Source organism: Felis catus, chromosome A2 (genome assembly GCF_018350175.1).
Source record: "Felis catus isolate Fca126 chromosome A2, F.catus_Fca126_mat1.0, whole genome shotgun sequence".
Classification (NCBI taxonomy): Eukaryota; Metazoa; Chordata; class Mammalia; order Carnivora; family Felidae; genus Felis; species Felis catus.
Genome location: NC_058369.1, coordinates 56,671,434 through 56,692,216, shown reverse-complemented (window position 1 = coordinate 56,692,216; position 20,783 = coordinate 56,671,434). Strand labels below are relative to the sequence as shown.

Below are 20,783 nucleotides of genomic sequence, written 5' to 3'. Positions count from 1 at the left end.
GATCTTGCTCAGACACGGACACCATCATGCCCTCGCCCAAAGACCTTCGTGCCCCTCGTCACCCAGAAAATAAAATCCAACCCCCCGAGCCTGGTATTCATGGCTAGGTGCAGCGTTTCACAGCACATCAGCCTGTACGTTCATGTTTCCAGAGAACCTACTGTATGCTGGGGGCTGTTCTAGGTGCCAACAGAGCCCTGAACTCCTGTCCCCATGTTGCTCTATCAGAGAAACCCTTCATTCGGCTGCGGCTGCCTGTGAGCCTCTGCTCTCCCCACGACAGTGTCCTTGGGGGCCGGGGGGGGGGGGGGGCGGGTCCACCGCTCACCGGGCTCCAGTCTCCTCTATGACAGCATCGGCTATGCCAGGTGCTGCTGTAGGTGCCATTAGCGCAGTGTCACGGCCTCACGCGTGCTCATTTTTAAACCACAGGTGTGTGCAAAGGCCCCGGGGTACGAGAGGAAGGCCTGCCCCACGCTCCCGCGGGGCTGGCAGGCACTCACTTGTTGAAGAGATTGAGGCCAATGCGATAGTGCCTCTTGCGGATGACGTCGTTGCTGAAGGCCGGGGAGTCCCAGCTGTTGCGGGTCTCCTTGTGGTAGGTCTGCTTGCTGAGCGTCTGCTCCCGCAGGCTGTCACGGGATGACGATTCAGAGCTGCAGTTGATGGTGTCGTTGGAGTTGGATGTGCTGTTGATGCTGTCGTTGTCCCCGTCCGAGTAGTCAGACTCGGACCTGCTCTGCCTGTTGGCCGAGCCATTGATGGCCAGGTGGCTGTCCAGGGGCCGGGGGGGCCGGGGCCGCAACTCGGGCTCCTCCCGGGGAAGGCTCTTCGGGGGGCCGCCCAGGGGGCCGTGCTTGGGGCTGCCCTGTGGCCCGCCCAGGCCGCGTTCGTAGGCGCTCTGCCTCTTGAGCGAGCCGCGGTCCGAGCGGTCGCTGAGGTCCACAGAGCTGTCGCTGGGCGGCTCGATGGTGAGCAGCGGGAGGTGCTCCACGCGCAGCCGCTGCTCTTGCCGCTCGAGCGACGGCGTGCTCCGGCAGCTCGTGTCCGTGTCCCCCTTGTCGTCTTTGTGGGCCAGCGCCCAGTAGTCCTGTGAGGCGCCCCCGGCCCGCAGCCGCGGGTCCGACTCGGCGCTGGGCGGCCGGTGCCCGGCCTGTGAGAGGGGCAGGGGGGGCGACAGCTCCTCCTCATCGATGTACAGGGTGACGTCGCTGTACGAGGCCGTCATCTCGTCCAGTTTGTGGTGGTCGGCGCCGTGCAGGGCCGGCTTGGGCTCGGCATCCCGGGCCCGCCCCGTGTCGGCAGGGGGCGCCTCCCCCGAGTGCAGGCTGCGGCAGTGGAGGGCGTCGTCGATGGACTCTGCCAGCGATTTCACCTGCCGGGAGAAGGCGTCCTCCAGCTCCGTGATGGCGTCCGCGAAGTCGCTGGATGGGGCGGGAGACTTGAGGGCGGGCGGCTCACCGAGGTCGCCGCGCTCCGACGGCACCAGGGCCCCCAGCTGCGAGCCGTCGTCCGTCACCGAGACCTGCTTCCCCTCGAAGTAGGAGCTGTGCACCTTCTCAGGACCCTCGAAGGAGAACTGCATCCTCATGTTGGACAGCACGATCCGGCGCGACATGCGGTTCTCCGACATGGAGCTGCGCAGGCGCTCGAAGTTCTTGTTCATCTGGTACTGGCGGAAGGCCGTCTGGATAGTGCGGGCCGCATGGCGCGTCACAAGGCGGCCTCCATACTTGCGTTCTAGCATCTCCACCTGGGAGGGGAGAGGATAGGACGGTGAGGACAGCCCCGCGCGCTGGCACAGTGCCTTGCCCACCCATGCTCCTGCTGGCGCCCAGCCCCGTGGCAGCACCATGTGGAGAGAGAGGCCTGGGCACATCCCAAAGTTGGTTCCGGCAACCACGGAGGCGAGCTGGTGAAGGTGGGCAAAACAGGGGTTCTCAGGCCAAATAAAATGGAGCAGCACCACGTCAATGCAAGATGTTCCCTGCGGGACTTCTCAGAACCTTTAAAAGGTGGCGAGTTCCCAAATTTCTTTGGCCATAGAAACCTTTGGCCCTAGTGCATCTTGCGGGCCTGTGGTTTAATGAAACTTGGGAGATGCTGGGAGACGTGAAGGCAGCCCCTGCAGAGAGGAGGGACCCATGGCACGAGAAGGTTAAGAGACCCGCCAAAGATGTCAGTGAGATCCTGGACGCTGAGCAGGGGCTGCAGGCTTTTGGCCTTATTTCTTCTCTACAGCAGACAATGTGCTCTTACTAGCTGGGGGCAGGTGTGTGTGTGTGTGTGTGTGTGTGTGACTGAGCTTCAGGGAGGCCTGAGAGAATCACCTTACTGAGGCACAGACTTCGAGGCCAGATGCCCACGCTGCAATCCCACCCTGCCCTCGTTAGCTGTGTTACTCTGCATAAGCCTTGAAGCCGTGCCCTTCCCCAGTTTCCGCATCTGTAAAGTAGGGGACAGACTCAGACCCATGTTGTAGGATCATGGCGAGCACCTGATGACATAGATGCTAGAAGGCCCTTGACGGCATTCCTGGAAGGTGTTTACAATTTAGGGGGTCCCCAAGGCCCCTCACTAGACAGATGGGGAAGCTAAGGCCCAGAGAAGACACTGAGCACATGGCTGGAGGCCTCCAGACTCCAGAGCGAGTCCGGAACCATGTGTCCTGCTCATCCCTCTCCTTGATGAGGCACGGAGACGGGGCAAGGCTGCAGGCAGGTAGCACTGCCTGGGACTCCCCCATGTGACCCACAACCCTCCCAAAGCCCTGAGGCTCATGCCAGCGCTCGGTGACCAAGGACAGCCCAAGGGCTGCTCCCCGCGCCTTGTTCCTGAGTAGGAGCCCGCTCTGTAGGAATCAAAGAGAACTCAAGACAAGGAACTGGTTTCTCGGCCAAGCCAGGGCTTTTGGGGTGCTGGGCACAGGGGGTACCTGATGTGGGGCCAAGAGAGGTCTCAGGTCCTCAGGAGTGAGGCACATGTGCACCACACCCTGCTTGTCTAGATCCCACCTGCCTACTCTGTGCCTGGTATCACACCAAAGCTGGTGGCAGAGAGAGATAAGGTCCCTGCCCTCAAGAAGCAAACAGCCTGTCCAGGGGAACAGACACACACACACCTAACTGAAATAGAACCAGACGCTCAGCAAATCCAGGCTATGGCCCGAGTCAGGGGAGAGGGTCACTCAGAGCCGCAGTGGGGTGGGCTGGGAACAGAGGGCTTGGAGCTTCACGCACATCAGTGCAGGTCCTGGACCCCTCACTTCCTGGCTCTGGGATGTCAGCTCCCCCCGAAAACCGAATGCGCCAGCTCTCTGGGGCCCACAGGCAAGGGAGCAGCAGGCTGGGCAGAGCGGCTCCCTTCAGAGGAGAGGAGCGTGGAGTGTGTGTGTGTGTGTGTGTGGTGGGGGGGTGGATCAAAACGACTTTTCTGGGCCCAGAGTCAGCCAGGGTGGGTCTGTTTTTTCTCCTGCCCTGAAGTTACTGAACACCATCCAAAGAGATGACCTCACTTCCACATCTGTAAGCAGACTTTGTTTTCTTGGGGTTTTGAGTGGGGCTGTGAAAGCCAATGGAGCCGATAAAGGGCCCAAGGCTGAGCTCTAGGGAGCCGTCTCTTCTCCGCCATCCATGGCTTGTGTTGTGGGTCCCCTCATGTCACCTTTGGGGGTGGGGTCACGATGGCAGTGCCACCAGCTCAGATCCAGGGTTCACTTCAGGGCTCTCTCTCCCCTGCTGACTTTGGACCTCAGAATCCAAGTAGCAACCCTGCTTGCCTGAGACCGGCTCCCCAGATCTGGGGGAGGGGCCAGGGGAAAGAAGAGGGACTTTGGGAAGGCAGAAATGGGCTCTGTTTTTGTCATCAAAGCCCCTCTCGGTCCAGGACACATGCTGGCCCAGGCCTGCTCTTACGCATTGCCTAGACTCCCCCTGGTCATTCTTCCGTCTGGGCCAGAACTGACTCAAGGCCCAGTCTGAAAGTTTATTGGGTTACAGGGGAGGGAATCCAATCTGCACGTGCTCACCTGCTATACATCACCCTCGCCCAATACTCACATGACATCCAGTCTGCAGAGGGGCTCTGGGACTCCCCACTTCTCGGAGGACAGAGGCTCTGGGAGGTGAGGTGGAGCTGACCCGTAGCGGGGGCTCTCCCGGCAAGCCCTCACTCTCCCTTTAAAAGGACACTTCTCAACATTGGGGGAGGGATGGGGAACAGAGAGGAAACGCCCTTCCACAAAGCAGACCTACCACCTCTTGATGACTCAGGACTCTTGTTCTCATTGATAGGAAACCGCCAGAAGGTACAGAGGCCCTGAAGCCAGAGGGCTCCCTTCACTAAGCGGGACTCCGTGTTATCCTATTTCCCTACCCTACCCTACCCTGCTTCCATCCGGTAGCTCCCATGTAATCTGTCCTATTCCCACTCTAGCTAGGATTGCCAGGAAGTCAACAGCTCAGACACCCTCTCACCTTTCCACCACCTCTTCCTTGCCATCCTTTCTACCACTGCTGTTCTGCCTCAGGGCCTTTGCACCTGCAGTTACCGCTTCCTGGAAGGCCCCTTCCTCAGACACTCCATTCTAATGCCAGCCTGGGGAGGCCTTCCTCACCACCCTTATCCAATGCTGGCGCCTCCCACAGTCACTCCATTTCTTCCCCCTATTTTATAATCTCTGGGGTTTGTATCACGTTCCGGAATTAAACTGTCTTTATTGCTAACTTGTCTGCGGATCCATCTTCTGGACCACAGTGTCGGCTCAAGAGCTGGGGCCTCGCCCTGTCCACTGTCGACTTCCCAGCACCCAGCACGGTGTGTGGCACATGATGGGCTTTTGGTTAACATGCATGAGATGAAAATGAACAGCCGTGGCCACGGTAAGACCAGATGAAGCAGACGATTATTTATTTCCACGGGCCTCTCTTAGGTCTTCAACTTCCTTACTTCTACTTCAGTGGTTCTGTTGGGGGTCTTTTACTATCAACTGTTTCTGATCCACTTTGGATCTGGGTGGAACTGATAAACGGAACAGAGGTGGTCCTCCCCTGTTGTGGGCCTGGCTACGGGGCCAAGTGACACAGGGGATGGGGGGCTATTTGCTATCAGGCCCTGGCCACTGGCCAGGCTCCCTGTCTCCCAACTCACAGGCAGAAGACTGAAGAGAACGAGGGCTGAGCAAGTAGGACTGTCCAAAGCCGCAGGGTGGAACCGAGAACAGGGAGAGGAGGGGCCTGTAGGGGATTCTGGGGGTGGGGGATAGGGAAGATCCGCCCTGGGCAGTACCTGCACTGCTCCTCCGAGCCAGGTGCCACACCGGGCCCAGACCTCTGCTCTGTAAAAGACACGTGGGAAGACTAGGAGGCAAATGGAGGGCAGCAAGGCGAGGGGTCGATGTGGCCACCCAGGACTCACAAGCAGATGGCCCAAGGAACTCCCAGAAGCTAGGGGAAGCCGGCCAGACAAGTTGGGCCTTGCACATTTGCACAGCTGCTTGCTGCAGCCTCGGGTTCTTGCCATCAGTTTCACACGAGAATTCTTATTAAAGTACCTACTACGTGCCTGCTCTTGAAGCAAGAGCTCTCCGGCCCTGGCCCCCGCCCACCACGCAGCCAGGACAGGCCTCTCCCCTCGACCCCAAGCAGCTGTCTTTACTTCTCCCTGGAGCCCAGCCACAGGGGCGGGCTGTGCGCCCACCTCATTCTGCACACAGGTGCCAACCTCACGGTGGGTCTGGGCCAAGGCCCCTGCCTTGGGAGGAAGTGAGCCCTCAGTGAGGTCGTTTCCCACGAGAACACAGAGTTGTAAACCGAAAGGGATATAATAAGCAACCTCGCCCGCTGGCTGTGGATGGGCTTGGTGTTCTTTTCAGAGCCTGTGCTATTTATGTTGTAAACTGACCTCCCGCCCTTCTCCGCAGGGACTCCTCCCTAGGGCTACCTAAGGTTCAGCCCTCTCCTGGGACCTCAAACCCTCAGTGCCTGGCCACCTAACCTGTGTGCATGGCCATGAGGACTGTGAGTGGGGGAGAGGCGAAGTCCTGACACTCCAGTGCCCTCACTCTGAGAGCCTCCACGGGTCAGGAGGAGCAGGAAGGGCAGCCTGGGCCAATGCAAAGGTCACAGTCGTAGCGCGCGTGCGCATAACCATGCTTCCATCTGTGGGAGAGCACAGGACGCCGGTGTCCGAGAGCTGAGACTCCTGCTGCCCAAGGCAGTCCCAGCAAAGGGCCGCGCGTCGTCCTCCAGGCAGAGCAGCCTGGCTGCCTGTCCCCGCGTGGTGGGTCCCGCCTACCTGCTTGTCCTGCAGGTCCGAGGAGAGCTCATAGCTCTCAGAGAGTGACCGCGAGCGCTTGATGGCCTCCTCCTCGGCCTGCTTGCGCAGGATGGAGGTCGAGTGCTGCAGCTTGGGCCTCCGTGTGCGCTGCTGTTGCCCCGGCGGGCCCGCGTACAGCCCATAGGCTCCCACCGACGTGTGCTCGTAGTGGTCCGGGCTCAGGCTGGAACCGGGTGCTAGGGGGCCCTGGTAGGCCGACGGGCTGTCCAGGGACGTGCCGGTCTCGCTGCTGGGGGCCTCGCCCTCCACGCTGCAGGGGACAGAGAGAGGAGAGAGGCCTCCTGTGAGTGGGAGACAAGACCCCGGGGCCTGACAGGCAGCCAGGAGCTGGGAGGGGGCTGCAGCCAAGAGGCAGCCCCCCCTCCGCGTCCCCTGCAACACCGTTTAAGCATCCAACACACTTTACTGATTGATTTTGCTTATTGTCCATCTCCTACATGAGCGTGTCAGCTCGTGAGGACAGAGGTTTGACCCACTACACGCAGTGATGAACCCCAGTGCCCAGAGTGGGGCCTGGCACACAGTAGGTGGTCAGTGAATATTTACTGACCCCCTAAATGACTCCGGTCACCTTCTCTGCCTCAATCCCACCACATGGATTGAGTCAACCACGGATTTTTGTACTTTTTGTTCTTATTTTTTTAAATAAAAATTAATAAAAGTGACTCTTCTCTCCACACCTACTTGGGCATCAGGCACTGTAACATTTGTTAGGGGCTGAATCGTGTCCCCGCCCAGAATTTATATCTTGAAGTCCTAACCCCAGCACTTGAGAATGTGTGTTAAGAGACGGGATCTTCAAAGAGGTAGTTAAGTTACAGTGAGGTCTATTAGGGTCCTAATCCAACATGACTGGTGTCCTTCTCAGAGGAGATTAGGAGCCAGACATGCACAGAGGGACGACCATGTGAGGACACAAGGAGAAGGTGGCCACCAAGGAGAGAGACCTTAATGACACTAACATACAGGACTTCCGGCCTCCCTCCGGAACAGTGAGAAAACAAATGTTACCATTTTTTTATAAATACCAGTCTGTGGTTGTTATGGCAAGCTTGGAAATGAATACAGTGTCATATATATATTTTCTAAATCTTTTTTTTTTTAATTTTTTTTAATGTGTTTATTTGTTTTTGAGACACAGAGAAACAGAGCATGAGCAGGGGAGGGGCAGAGAGAGAGACACACAGAATCTGAAGCAGGCTCCAGGCTCTGAGCTGCCAGCACAGAGCCCGACGCGGGGCTTGAACTCACAGACTGTGAGATCGTGACCTGAGCTGAAGTTGGAAGCTCAACCGACTGAGCCACCCAGGCATCCCATATTTTCTCTAAATCTTAAAACCAGTCTGCAAAGAATTATTAACTCACTGTTTCCAGGTGGGGAAACTGAGGCCCACAGAAGTACGGGTACCTGCCTGTGGTTTGCACAGGTAGTGAGTGGGTGAGTCCGGGGGTCAGCACCCAAGTTGGCTGGATTCCAAGCCCGGGCACACCCCTCCACCTCACCGCCCCTCATCCCTCTCAACATTCCAAGCACCAGACTGTGGGGACAGAGAGGGAGTGGCTCATCCCAAATTCGTGAACTCAGAAAACAGACATTGGTTCCTTCTGCCGACTACCTTTCAGCATAGGACAAGGAGACAAGGTTGTTTCTCACACGGCTTCCGGTAGCCTCTCTGGTCAAGCCTTGCCATTTCCCTGTCCCTGCAAGACATCAGTCAACCTTTGAAGGCTCTCTGATCCCTGGGTCCAGGGCAGGGTCTCTCTGGAAGGGGCCCAGCAGAGAGAAGGGAATACAGCACCCCCTCTCAGGCTGCAGTCCTTCCTCAGGGATCCTGTCTTCAGACCAAAGGGAGCACCCCACACGTAACATCCCTGGGACCAAATGGTCTTCCCCCGCTCAGCTCTGCTACATTGTCCCCACACATCACAGGGCCTGGCAGGGCTCCCTGCCAGTATAGAAGGTGACTGTTCACGGACTCCTGGGGGCGACAGACTCGGAGTAGGGGCAGAGGGAAACAGCCTGCCCTTTGGTTCCAGTTCTGCCCCGAGCCAGGGATGGGCTGCAAATCCCTGCACTTGCTTTCCAACTTGTAGGTCAAGAATAGTACAGGACTTCCGCTCCACCAACTGGCTCTGGCCTCCGGGGACATGCGGTGGGTGTCCTGTGACAAAGGACATCCCATCCTGCTCCCCAGAGGCTAAAGTGTGGCAAAGGTCCTTCCTTGGGGAAGAGGTCTGGGTACTTTGCCTTGATGTGGCTGTAAATCAGGGAGGGTCACCCTTCACTTCCAGGCCTGCCTCCCCATCCATTATCAACGTGGATGGACTAGACCCTCTTAAGGTATCAGAGGAATATCACCCTTCAAGACTCCTGACGTCACAGTTACCCAACGGCTGTTTCCTCTGGGCCCCATTTGTGTGCACTGGGTGGGGGAGAAGGGTGGGATCTAACAAAAGTTAAAATTCCCCTATTCTATTGACATAGCTTTGAACAGTGCCTCACAATAAACACTCGGTGCCTTGATCAATAGTTGCATGGAAGAGAGAAGGAATCCCCCTATTAGACTCGTAGGTGGTCGATCCCCAGCTTACAGGCGAGCAAGCCTATCCACGGACAGATGAGCCAGAGCGCCTGCCTTTGCTCTGGCCCCCACACGCCTCCCTGCCTTGCCCTTTTCGTGCAGCCTCCGAGCACCTCGCACGGAAGTGTTTCTACACATACATCCCCCCTACTGGAAATGCTTCATTCGGGGGCAGAGTCTGTTTTTCCGAGCAAGAGGCTGACAGGAGACAAAATCTCATCCTCGAGGACAAGCAGCCGGAGCCCTGCTTACAAGGTTTTAAAAGAGTCTCACAACCCCGGGTTTCCAGAAACACGGGGAGACCAAAGGGGCGGGCTCCCTGCAGGTCTCCAGAGCAGGAAGCCCTTCTGTGCCTCACGGTGGCTCCGTCAGGGAGGGGTGGGCCTTGACACGCCCCAGGATAAGGCAGTGGCCACCTCTCGTGTCTGCGGGGGATTCAACCCTTTCCCTGGGCCTTGCTCACCGGGCCTCAAAGCAACGGTGAACAGGCAAAGGGGCATTCTTCCTGGCAGCAGTGGCGATGAGTCTGTGAATGTGAGAGGCTGTCTTCATTCCCCGGTTGGCTGTGGTTTGGAGCCGAGGAAAGAGAAGCAGGCGACAAGCCTCTGGACTCAAGGGCCGTATGTGGCTCAGTAGCCGGGGAAGGGCCTGGCTGCCTTGAAGGCTGGGGGCAGGGGCAGGATGTCTGTGGGTGGTGACCTGACAGGGATGCGGCACTTCCTGGGGCTATGCACAGCCCAGGATCCTTGCTCTGGGCATTACCTGGCTCCCAACTGTCTTAAGGCAGCAGGTTCCAGAACATGCTCAGGAGAGAGGGCCAAGCCTCCCCTCACAGCCAAGGGAAGGGGTCTGACGGTCACTCGCAGCCTTTCTCTTCACCATGAGGCAGCTGCAGCCTCCCCCCCCATCAGCCCTACCTTCCATACACACCCAGGCTCTGCTCCCTTCTCAGCAGATGGTCCAGGCCACCACCACTGCTCCCTGGATTATCACAACAGCCTCCTCGGTGGTCCCCCTGCCTCTCTTCTCCCATGGCTGCCACAGTGACTCCGATAAAACGTAAGATCAAGTGCTTCCCTTGGTCCCCATTACACTTAGAAGACGCTGTCCTTGCAATGTCCTTGAAGGCCTGACCTCAGCTGCTCTCATCTTAGCTCCTCTCCTTGCTCATTCTGACTTCCTGATTCACGGACTTCCTCTCTGCTCAAAGGGGTCAGGCATCCTCCTGCCTCAGGGCCTTTGCACTGGCTGTTCTCTCTGCCTGGAACACTCTCCCCCAGATCTCTGCTAGCACCAGATTTAAAAATCATAGCTCTCTCTCCACTCCCACCCCCAGATTACTGGCCCTTTCTTCTCTTTTGTTTTTTCCTTTGGTGACAATCATTACTTCAAAACACACTGTATAATGCATTTATCTTGTTTTTTGGTTTGTTGTCTGTCTCGGACATCAGTGTATAAGCTGTAAGAGAGTGGGGACAATTTGTCTGTTTTGCTTGCTGATGTTCCCCAAATGCCAACCCGCGTGCCCAGGTAACAGTGCTCAGTAAATATTTGCCAAAGGAGAGAAGGCATTTCCCCATGCCTGCTGGGAGCCAGGTCCCGGAACATAGTTTCTCACATCATTCCTGCCAGACATCCTGGGTGCCCCAAACCAAACTCATGCTCTTTCTCCACCGTCACACAGTGACACGAGTCAGGGTCCTGGGTGTTGTCATCACGTCAGGCCCTCCCCCACAGCCAACCCCCACCCCCGTCCCATTCAATCTGTCACCAAGTCCTGCTGAATCTATCTGAATGGTATCCTCTCGACTCGTGCAATGTGGCAATGCTTCCACGGCAACAAAATCAAAACCAACCCCAGACCATCCTGGTAAGAAAAGAATTGGCCAGGCCATCCTACCGCAACCAGCATGGCCCCACAACCGACAATGTCCTCTGATACATAAGTGAGCACTGCGTGAAAGTAGGTATGCAGCTCAAGAACCCACCCTGAGCCTGAGGACGATCAGAAGCCACACACCATTCGACACGAAAAGAGACTCCTTTCTTAATCTGAGCCGAACAGCTGGTGAACAGAAAGGTAACTGTTTTTCAAGTGAAAATGCCCCATGGTGACAAGTATGGCCAATAGCCACTCTCAGAACGTCTAAGTTGGTATAAGTTTTTCAGAGTACTAGATGGAAACAGCTATCAAATTCCACTTGACCATCCTCTGACGGAACCTGTAAAGCTACTTTACTTACAGCAATGCCCTGAAACTCACGGGCCCCTCGGTTCTGGTTAGTACTCAGCTCTGCCCCCAGTTCCTTCCTGGGGGAGGAAGAGGGTTGTCCAGTGTGAACAGAACAGTCATCCTCTCCCTCCCCACAGCAGGGTGCCCTAGGGACGGAGACCTTTGCTTTATATGACGGCCACACTTGACACAGCAGGGATTTGGGGGTCAGGGAACCATCAGGCCCAGCCCCTGGCCTCCATCCTCTGCTGCCCCAACCCCCTCTTCCCTCCCCTGCCTCCTGCACCAGCAGCCCACCCTGCACACCATTTCTTTGCCACGGTGATTTCTGCACCAGAGCACAACATCTCACCACCCAGGTCAGCTGCCTTTGGGAAGCTTCTGCTACAACCTGCGTCCATCAGCCAGGCCTGAACACCCTGGAGTGGGTCCTCAACTGCACAATGGCATCCGGGATCTCTCCTAGACACCTGGGTCATATGCAAATCAAGGAGTGGGGCTGGCACCTGTTCCAAGTGGCTGACAGTCCCTGGCAGTTTAGAATTTCTGGAACATTCTACGACAGTTAGGAGGCTGCTGCCTAGCACTCTCAGAAGATGCTCCTGGTCTGGTAATCCCTCTCCTAGAGATTCACGCTAAGGAAATGAGCGAATCTGCAAAGCGGTAAATGCAAGGAATTGCATTGCAGTGTTGTTTCTAATTATAAAAGTTTGGAAATAATCTAAATGCCCGTCAACAAGGGATTGATTTAAATTACTTATATATCCATATAATGGAAACAATGTTAAGCTCTGGGGAAGATTCTGGTTTGATGGCTGTTCTTATGAAAAAAGACAAGGTTTGTCTGGCCGACCATGAGCTTAACATGAGCTGATGCAGTGACACAGCTGGGAAGCCAGTCGCTAACATGAATATAAAGCCAGAAGCAAAAGCAGCCTGGCTGTCCACTACAGGTGTCAGATCACAGCAGAGGACCGCGTCTGGGCACAAACCGCTTGCTTCTCCTCGTTTGTCTGTGGCAGACATTGCTAATTGATCACAGATTCCCTCCTGCAGATCTCCTCATGCCTGACCCCAGCTGGCTCGTGGCAAAACTCTATTTGCCAACCCCAAATTACAGTATGCTGGGAATAAAACTCCAGGTCTAGAAACCACCTCTCACAAAGAGCTGGGACTGGTTGGCAGGAGAAAAGCAGCCAGAGGGGAGGGACGATGCCTAGCATTAAGCCTCTGACAGGCTGACAAGAGAAGGGTGGAACAGATGTCTGCAGACAGAACTACGGCCGAGGTTGCCCTCCCTGAGAAAGTATGTGCTCATGTGATTAGCGCTGCTTAGGAAGTGATGAGCTCTCCGTCACAGGAGATGTGCAAGCTGCAGGTCAGATACCTGTCAGGGATCTAGCAAAAGGACTCCTCTACCAGCTAGAATCTGCTATGGACTGTCTGAATCTGCACCCCCCACCCCATGCATCCCCGCTGCCCTTCACTTGCATTCCTCTGCCTCTGAGGGGCCACACTCTGGTCCAACTCAAATCCCACTTCCCGCACGAGGCTACCCCCAGCTAGTGAAACCCCCCATTCCCACACTCTGTCATGGTGTAGATTACCTGGAGAAAGAGAGAATGTGAGGGGTGGACCCCACCCCACCGGGAGTCCCGTTCCATGAGGGATTGGTCCCTGGAAGTCCTGGCCTCCAGCAAAGACCGGGACCCGAGACGGGCTCCTTTCCGAGAGAAAGCTCCACATGGGCACAATGGGGCTCCAGAGGTGAGCTGGCCCGGCACAGCTAGCCAGCTGATAGCTGGAGCTGCACACGGATGTGTCCCTTCTGGCCCCTCTGGCCTAGGGACTCGGAGCCCTGAATCCCGAGACAGTGACCCCAACCTCCTCCTCCCCTTCTCCAGTCTTCCAAATGTGCCTTCCTCTGCCAGAGGCTGGTGTGTATGATATTTATGTGGGGAAATGGCTGGATCGCTACAGAACAGCGTCTAGAGTTTCCGACCGCCCGAGGATGATGAAAAGCACATAAGAACTGAAAACACATTTTGAAAAGTGTAACATCCCTGTGCCTTCCTGCCAAGCGAGGGGGCTGGATGGCCTCCCTGCTGCAGCCTCCGAGCCAGATTTCTGGGTTGGAATTCTGCTTCTACTGCTTACCAGCTGAGTAACCACGGGCAAGAATACTTCCATGCCTCAGTTTCCTTTGCTGTAAAATGGGGGCAGAGTCCTGACTACACACGCCTGCTATGAGGCTTAACAGAGTCAACACATATGAAGTCCTTAAAAGACTGCTCACTTCATAAAAGGCATTTTCTAAATGCTGTCTCTGGTTATTCTTTGACTGATAGGGCCCAACCTACACATCCTGGCAGCTAGAGGTGGGGGGCAGACAGGCCCAGTGTGTGAGCCAGGGGACCCGCCTCTGCCCGCTACAGGGCCTCTCTCTGCGCAGACAGCCGCCTCCAGCCACGGGCTGGAGTCACTGGTGACGAGGCCCTAGGGAGGGCGGGACAGTCCCAGAAAGGGACCCGGGCTCCGTGGCTCAGACGCCACGTCCTGACTCTAGCTGGGGAGTGAGTCAGGGCTGGGGTGGGAGGGCCCTCAGCCACTCGGGCCACGGATGTCTCTAATTATGGCCTTTGAAGTCACGAATGACTTTTCTCAAGAAAAATGTTAGAGGAGGCTCCGGGCAGAAGCAAGGGGGCATGGGTGAAGAAGGGACCCTCTGTTAGGGGGCTGGCTATTCACCTCAACGTAAGGACGCCGATCGTAGGAACAGTTAATGTCTATATAGTTAGCAGTGCTCTAAGCATTAAATGTGACTCAGTCCTCGAAACCACTTTACAGTATGGAGAGGAGGTTAAACTCAACCCCAAGGTCATACAGCGAGTGGGTGAACTCAGAACCCACGCAGTCTGGTTTGAGTCTGCACACTTACCCACTGTGTTCACATGACCCCTTAATCACACACACGGGTTTGGGTCATGTAGTGGTAACTCTCCTCTGTAAAGCCTGCTGCATACAGGTGTCGTGTTAAGTGTTTAAACTACATGGCCTGTAACCCAACTACCATCGCGGGGAGCCAGGAGGGAGCCGTGACTTCCGTATGTGGGCTTGGGGCTTGGTGGAGTTGAATCACTAGGCCAAAGCTACCCATGTAGGGAAGAGCAGGGCTCGGACTTGACCCCAAGCAGGTGTCTCAGCCACCCAGCTGTCCAGAGGAAAAAGCATGCCATTGACATACCGAGGTAGAGCTGGGGTCCAGCGCCTGGGGGGCTTGGGGTTGTGCACGGTCATGAGATAAATAAGCCTGGGCTGTGTGTGGCCAGGTCTGGTCACGTAAGATGGCAAAGCCACCCGCTTCAGAGTGGGCTTGGCCCATGCTGGAGGAAGCAGCACTCTAAAGCCTGCCTGTGGTTAAATGTTCATGCCAGGAGCCTCAGCCCAGACTGACTGCTGGCAGTCTGCACGGGCCAGAGCAAAACAGCCTCCTGAAATACATATGCCCCTCGTGCCTCCAGGCCTTGTGGCCTCCCCAGTGCTCTGCTTTCAGGGTTTCTGATTTCCAGAAAGGGAGTCTAGGCCAGGGCAGGAACAACTAATTCCCAGCCCTCACACATTCTGCCATGGGGCTTCTACTGCTCTTTGCTGCCCAGGCCATATTAACTGAGGTTTATCACTCAGGAGGGGATGGTTTTGCTCTGCTCCAGGTCCTGGGGGAGGGATGCAGATTAACTAGGGCAGGACCCAGGGAGGTGAGGGTGGGAAGGAAAAGGTGGCCATGTCCTCTGAGAAAGAACGGGGAGGGCTCAGCTGCAGAAAGGCAGCCTTGGGACCATCTACAACTCCCAGGTCTCTGCAGGGCCATCCTGGGGCAACAGGAGCAGGCAGGTCAGTCACACCAGAAGTAGGGTGAAGGCAGCCTGGTAGCTCTGGGGATGTAGAGGTTTTTAGCAGTTCAGCTCTTGGGGAAGGGGCTGCCTCAGGAAACAGTGTCCACGTATTTAATCCCATCAAGGAGACTCAGAAAGGATTCATGGCTTGCCGAGATGGCAGAGCTCAGGAGCAAAGGCTAGACTCAGCTGTGCGACATGCTCCCAGTCTTTCCCACTCGGTGAAAAGTCCCCGGGGCCAGGGAGGCAGCCCCCAAGGGCTGGCCTGGCTGCAAGGAACAGAGTACAAGGACACAGAGGGGTGGATTTCAAGGGAAGACTGAAAGCATACAGGAACGCACAGCTGGCGTGCCCAGCAAGAAAGGGACAGAGAAGACCTCCCCAGGGAAACTGGGGAGGCCGTTCTTAAGCAGGCCATCCACGTCTTCCCTGGTCAGGGTGGGGAGAGGAGGTGGTGGAAAGGCAGCACCCCACAGACGCCTAAACCCATGATAAGTGTTCTTGGGAAGACAGGTGTCTGGCTGGCGACCGAAGTGACTTATGAACACCCAGCCAACGTCCCAAAGCTTTGTCCCTCCTGGGAGGAGGACCTGGGGACCACCTAAACCAAGGCCTGGCAATACTGGGCGTCTCCGCTGGGGGGCAGGGTCAGGATGAACAGGACCCAGAAAGAAAGAGCCTCAGGAGGAGTGGTGAGCAGGACGGGGTGTGCTTCTAGTGTGTACAGCCAGCGGCGATCTGAGGAGGGCCCAGGGGAGGCACTCGTGCAGGCACAGATGTTGAGCCCTGCGCTCCCAGCCTCCAGGCACTGCCACGCCTGGCATGGAGGGGCCCGGGGAGGCTGGCGCCCTTGCAGGAAGGTGTGAAAAGACTTAGGGTGTGAATCCACATGAGGCACACACGCTCAACATGACTTCTGGATGGTTAACCAAGAGCAAGGGAGGTGACGAGCTGTCTGGACAGTCCAGCAGAGACCCCAAAAGGGCTTGCTGGGGGTCAGGGGCAGTCAGGAGGGTTCCTGCTTTAACCAGTTCCCAAATCTGCTTTAGTGAGGATATACAGTAGTCACAACATCTAACTGCCCAGCACCACCCCCCTTCGATGACTGGCGGACCTCTCGAAGGCAGGCAGGCAGGCTCACCAGGAGCCCACGCACTCTCCCGGCCCCTCGGCGGAGAACGATTCCATCCTTTCAGCTGCTCAGGCCCAAAATCAGAGCAACTCCTGGCAACTCTCTCTTCCCCACACCCTACTGCCCACCCGTCAGCAGATGTGGTTGCTCTACCTTCAAAACTGAGGCTGCACCCAACCAGTTGGCCTGCCCCCCTGCCCCCAGCCCGGTGAGCTGCTGTCACCTGTTCCCTGCATTGCTGCCACAGCCTCTCTGATGGGCTCTCCTGGCCTCTTACTACACACCCTTCTACATACAGAAGCTGGGATCCTATTAAAACACAAGTCGGACCAGGTCCCTCCTCTGATCCCACCTCATTGGCTCACGGAGGCCAAGTCCTCAGAGGGACCCAGAAGACTGCAAGGCCCGAACATTCTTCCTGCTACCCCTCCTCCATGCCCCCTTGGCCACCCCGCCACAGCCCCCACTGTCCTCCTGTTACTCTACATTCCTGGCACACTCCTACCTCAGGACCTTTGTACATGCCGTTCCCTTTGCCTGGTGTCTCTTTTCTCAGATGTCTTCCTCGTTCACTCCCTCATCTCCTTCAGCTTACCTCATTTAAAAACCATACCCTTCCCCCCCCCCCCCCGCCCTCCCTTATTCTTCCCTGCTCCATTTCCGTCTATAGCACTGAAACAGCACCATCACACCACTATATGTGAGGATGTGACCCCGAGAGCTGGGGCTTCCCTGCTAGGATGGGGAACTGGACTCTGTTAAAACACAACTCGGTCACTCTGTCGCTTCATTCAGCAAACATGTCCTGAATGCCAGCTAGGTGACAGACCCCTGCCAGGCACTGTGAGCGTGGCCGTGAACAGACAGACACAGCCCTGTCCTCGTGGGCACACTGGGGGATGCAATTAATTAATAATGACGGCTTGTGTTAGGAACAGTAATGGAGGAAGCGTCAGGCACTGTAGGATGGTGAGCAGAGCCTGTGCCCTGGTGCCAGAGGTGGAAAATATTCCTAGGAGGCATGTGGCATCAGCCAGGACCCGCGGAGGAACGTCACGCGGCAGTGAGGGATGAAGGCTGAGCGGACAGAGGTGGGTATTCACAGCGCACATGAGGGACGGGACGGAGAAGTTCAGTCTGGCATATACAGAGGGGCGGGCAGGACCAGACCTTGCAGGGCCTTGTGAGGCTTCTTAAGGAGTCCGGACTTGACCCCGGGACCAGGGCAAGGCTGAGTGAGCAGGGGAAAGATGGAAAGGGGAGGTGGCAGTGCCTGGGGGACAGCACTGTCTACACCAGGTGGTGAAGAGCTACGTGGGGGGTGGTGAGAAGCTGGGAGACACCTGTGGGAGGAGTGGGAGGAAGGACAGGAGTCCTTAGGGTCCTGAATCCAAGTTGGCGGGGCCAGAGTCACCAAAAGTTGAGGCAGCAGAGAGCAGGGACACGGCAACGTGAGGGTGGCACAGGGCGGGGATCGAAGTTGGGCTGTGGCGGGGTAAAGGGAGGAGCTGGTGCAGAAGCTTCTGAGGATGGTGGCTGAGGAGACAGTGGAGATGGGGTGGCAGCTGAAGGGGGCTGGGGGCTGCAAGGAAGACTGGTTGTAAAGCTGGGACAGACCTGGGCCCAGGAGGAGAGGGGGGCCCTGGGAAGGCCCAGGAGGAAAGGGCACTGGGCATGGGCTGGGGCCCTGAGATTTGAGCTGGCAGGGGGGGATGCAGCCAGGTAGGGCCCTTCCTCTGGGGGTCTCCCTGCTCCCTGAGGGGCAGGGAGGGGGGTCAGAGGGCTGCTGAGGGGGCCTGACCCCTCCCACCAGCAGGCTGGGGCTAAGGCAGGGCCAACTTCAGGTCTCAACCAAGAGACCTTGGCCTGAGGTCTCAACCAAGAGAAAATGGGGGGTTCACTCCAAGCCTGTGCCCCATTGCAGGAAGTGGGCCCACAGACCTCTCAGGTGGACCCTGAGCCCACAACAGCTGCTTCTAGAGCAACCCTACATGGGTGCCCAGCTGCCTCTCTGCTGACTGCCCCCTTATCTCAGGGAAGAGAGCCACAACCAAGCCCCGGCCTGCTGACTCCCTACCCTGAGGCCTGCCCTGCCGAGGCTGAGACAAGGTCTGGCCCAGATGTACCTCCCAGGCTATAGCATTATCTCTAATTACCCGGCACCGAGACCTCCAGGAGTAACTTTCTGTATACATATAAAAATATACAGCTCTGAACAATAAGCTTCTCAAAGCAGAGGCTATTTTTAGAGCTATGCTTACTGAACCAGCATCCAGCATTTCCCTGCTTGTCAGCAGCTCCTGGCGGGATGGGCAGGCGCCACAGGGATATGTAGGCAGCGCTTAGGAATGGTGGGGTCTTCTCGGACCTCTCGAGCACAGCAGGAAAGGGGCCGTTTGGCAGGACGCCCAAGCTGGCGGGGGCATGGCGGTGGCAGCCAGCTCTTGCTCCTTGCCCTCTGGTCCTGAGCGCCCTGCACAGCTCTGCAAGGTCTGCCTCTATCCTAATGCGGTGACAACATGAGTGACAGGGAGAATCTCCAACCCCAGCTTCCCTGAGCCTCGATTTCCCACTTGCCTGGGGTGGGGGAAAGGCCACCACTTCGAGGCGATGTGATGGAGTCAGGTGAATGGCGCCCTGGCAAGGAGCCCTGCAGACAGCCAATACCCTGCCTAATTAGAGGGAATTATCCAGGAGGGGCCTCGGCAGCGCCCTTCCTCAGTTGGGGCTTGTTCTTGTCAGCGCACAGCCAGAGGGAAGAAAAAAGTCTGCTGTCCTGTGAAGCCAGCGCATGCAGCCAGGCCCTCACCCTGTCCTGTCAACATGTTTTCCAAGGTCATCTTTCTGGCCCTGGGGAAGTGGTGGCTCCAGTCTCCCCAGCCCAGGCCTCACTCCTAAACATAAAGAACATCTGTCTCCAGCCTGCTGGAGATGGGCTGGACTGTCCCAGTCCTCTGCTTGTGAGTCAGTCCCATTAAAATAACCCGGAGGACCAGAACGGTTTTTGGAGATGGGAATTCAGGGTCCTGGAGACAGGGACGGGCAGGAGGGCAGCCCTCGGAACTTGCGATCAGATATCCCTTGAATGTTTATGATCCTGGGGGCTCCCATCGGGATGAGGGTCTTGGCTGTGCATAAACACTGAGCCCGATGCAAGGCCAGGGGAGGCCCCGCATGGTGCATGGGTGCCTGCCCAGGGGGTCCCATGGAGCTCAGAGCATGGCAAATGTGGGTGGGGGGGGAAGGGGTCACCCAGGCAGGAGGGAAGGAAAAGGGGTTCTAGATCTACAAGTGCCACCTCCACTGTCTCAGTCATGTCCAGCTCTTGGGTCTCTTCATAGCACACCTCACCATCTTTTATCCATTCATTTGTTCTGTAAGTCTGTCTCTTGCTGTGAGAAAGCTGACTCCAGAAGGGTGTGGCTGCCTGTGCTGCTTCTGTTTCTGGATCAGGCATCCCCAGTGCCATGAACAGGGCTTAGCACAAGCAGGTGCTCAGTTAGTATTTGCGGATGGATGGATGGATGGATGAGTGATGGATGCTACTGGTGACTAAGGAGCCCACACGAACCTGGAAGGCAGCATTGCTCATCTGTCCATTCAACAAACACAGAGAGCTCTGTGCCAGGTGCACCCTCCCACAACCACACCTCGTCTGACCTTCTCCCCTGGACCAAGAGCCGCAGGACCAAACCCCTCTCATTTCCTTCTAAGACCCTTGGGCGGCATCCCCTTATCACACTGTCCCCTGGCATTTCAGCTGGGCCCCCTTGTTCACTCCCTGTGAACCCGGGACAGGGCTCACTCCTCTCTGGTTTGCCAGCAGGGGCACCGAGGCCTGGAGGGGAGTGAGGCTTAGCTGGGTCACTGACACACTGCACAGCCGAGACGGGGCTCACTCCCTCACCCTGCAGCTGGGCCTCAGAAATATTAAACGGCTGCAGAATCTTTCTCTGAGATACAGATATGTGGTCTGCACCCAGAACACTGCTCTCCACGCCCTGAGTCACAGGGGGACAGGGGCCTCATGCGGTCCCACCCCTTGGGGACCCCTGGCTCGGTTCCCCTGGGCCTACCTCTGCCCTGTGCCCATCTCCCACAATCCTGGGAAGGCTGTGAGGCCAGGCCGGCTCTGGCGGGGCCTCAGACAGGAAGCAGAAACAGAGTCTCACTCCGCAAGTTGGTGAACGTGCGCTTTTACTTAGGCTGAAAGCCAGCTGGCAGAGGGCAGCCATGAAACTCTGCGTGAGGGCAGGCGCCCGGGGCCGACGCAAACACCCTGCAGTCAAGTCCAGCCAGGGCCTCTGCTCGGTGAGGGGCCAGTCCTAGTGGCATCGCCATTAGTCCCAGAGCAGTTGGTTTTCAACCTGCCTGGGATCTCACCCTACATCCTGGAGTCCGGAGCATTAAGCTGGGGATAGGCCTAAACCAAGAGGATAATCAGGCTTCAACACCAGTCCTGCAGTCAAGCCCAGGATGGGCAGCCTTTCCACAGAGAGGCTGTGAAAAAGCCCTTTATTCTCCCCAGTGCTATCTGGGCCAGGCCAAGGCAGGGTGAAGCCCATCCGGGACCCTGAGCCTTGCCCCCGGGGCAAAGCTGGGTGGGA

At 57.0% G+C, this 20,783-nt stretch overlaps 1 protein-coding gene across 15 annotated transcripts in view; it reads right to left on the bottom strand.

Annotated features, from left to right (window-relative positions):
- IQSEC1 (IQ motif and Sec7 domain ArfGEF 1) overlaps positions 1-20,783 on the bottom strand; it is a 689,800-nt gene that overhangs the window by 52,212 nt on the left and 616,805 nt on the right. For 14 of the 15 annotated variants that reach the window (XM_045053194.1, XM_045053196.1, XM_023250063.2 and 11 more), the window contains 2 exons: positions 6,295-6,586; positions 504-1,753 (listed from right to left, as the gene is read on the bottom strand). In XM_045053194.1, coding sequence (XP_044909129.1) covers positions 504-1,747 — 1,244 coding nt within the window. In that variant the 5' untranslated portion in view covers positions 1,748-1,753; positions 6,295-6,586. Of the gene's footprint in view, positions 1-503; positions 1,754-6,294; positions 6,587-11,457; positions 11,582-20,783 lie in introns of those variants that run through there. The other variant, XM_045053193.1, reaches the window with a different exon arrangement.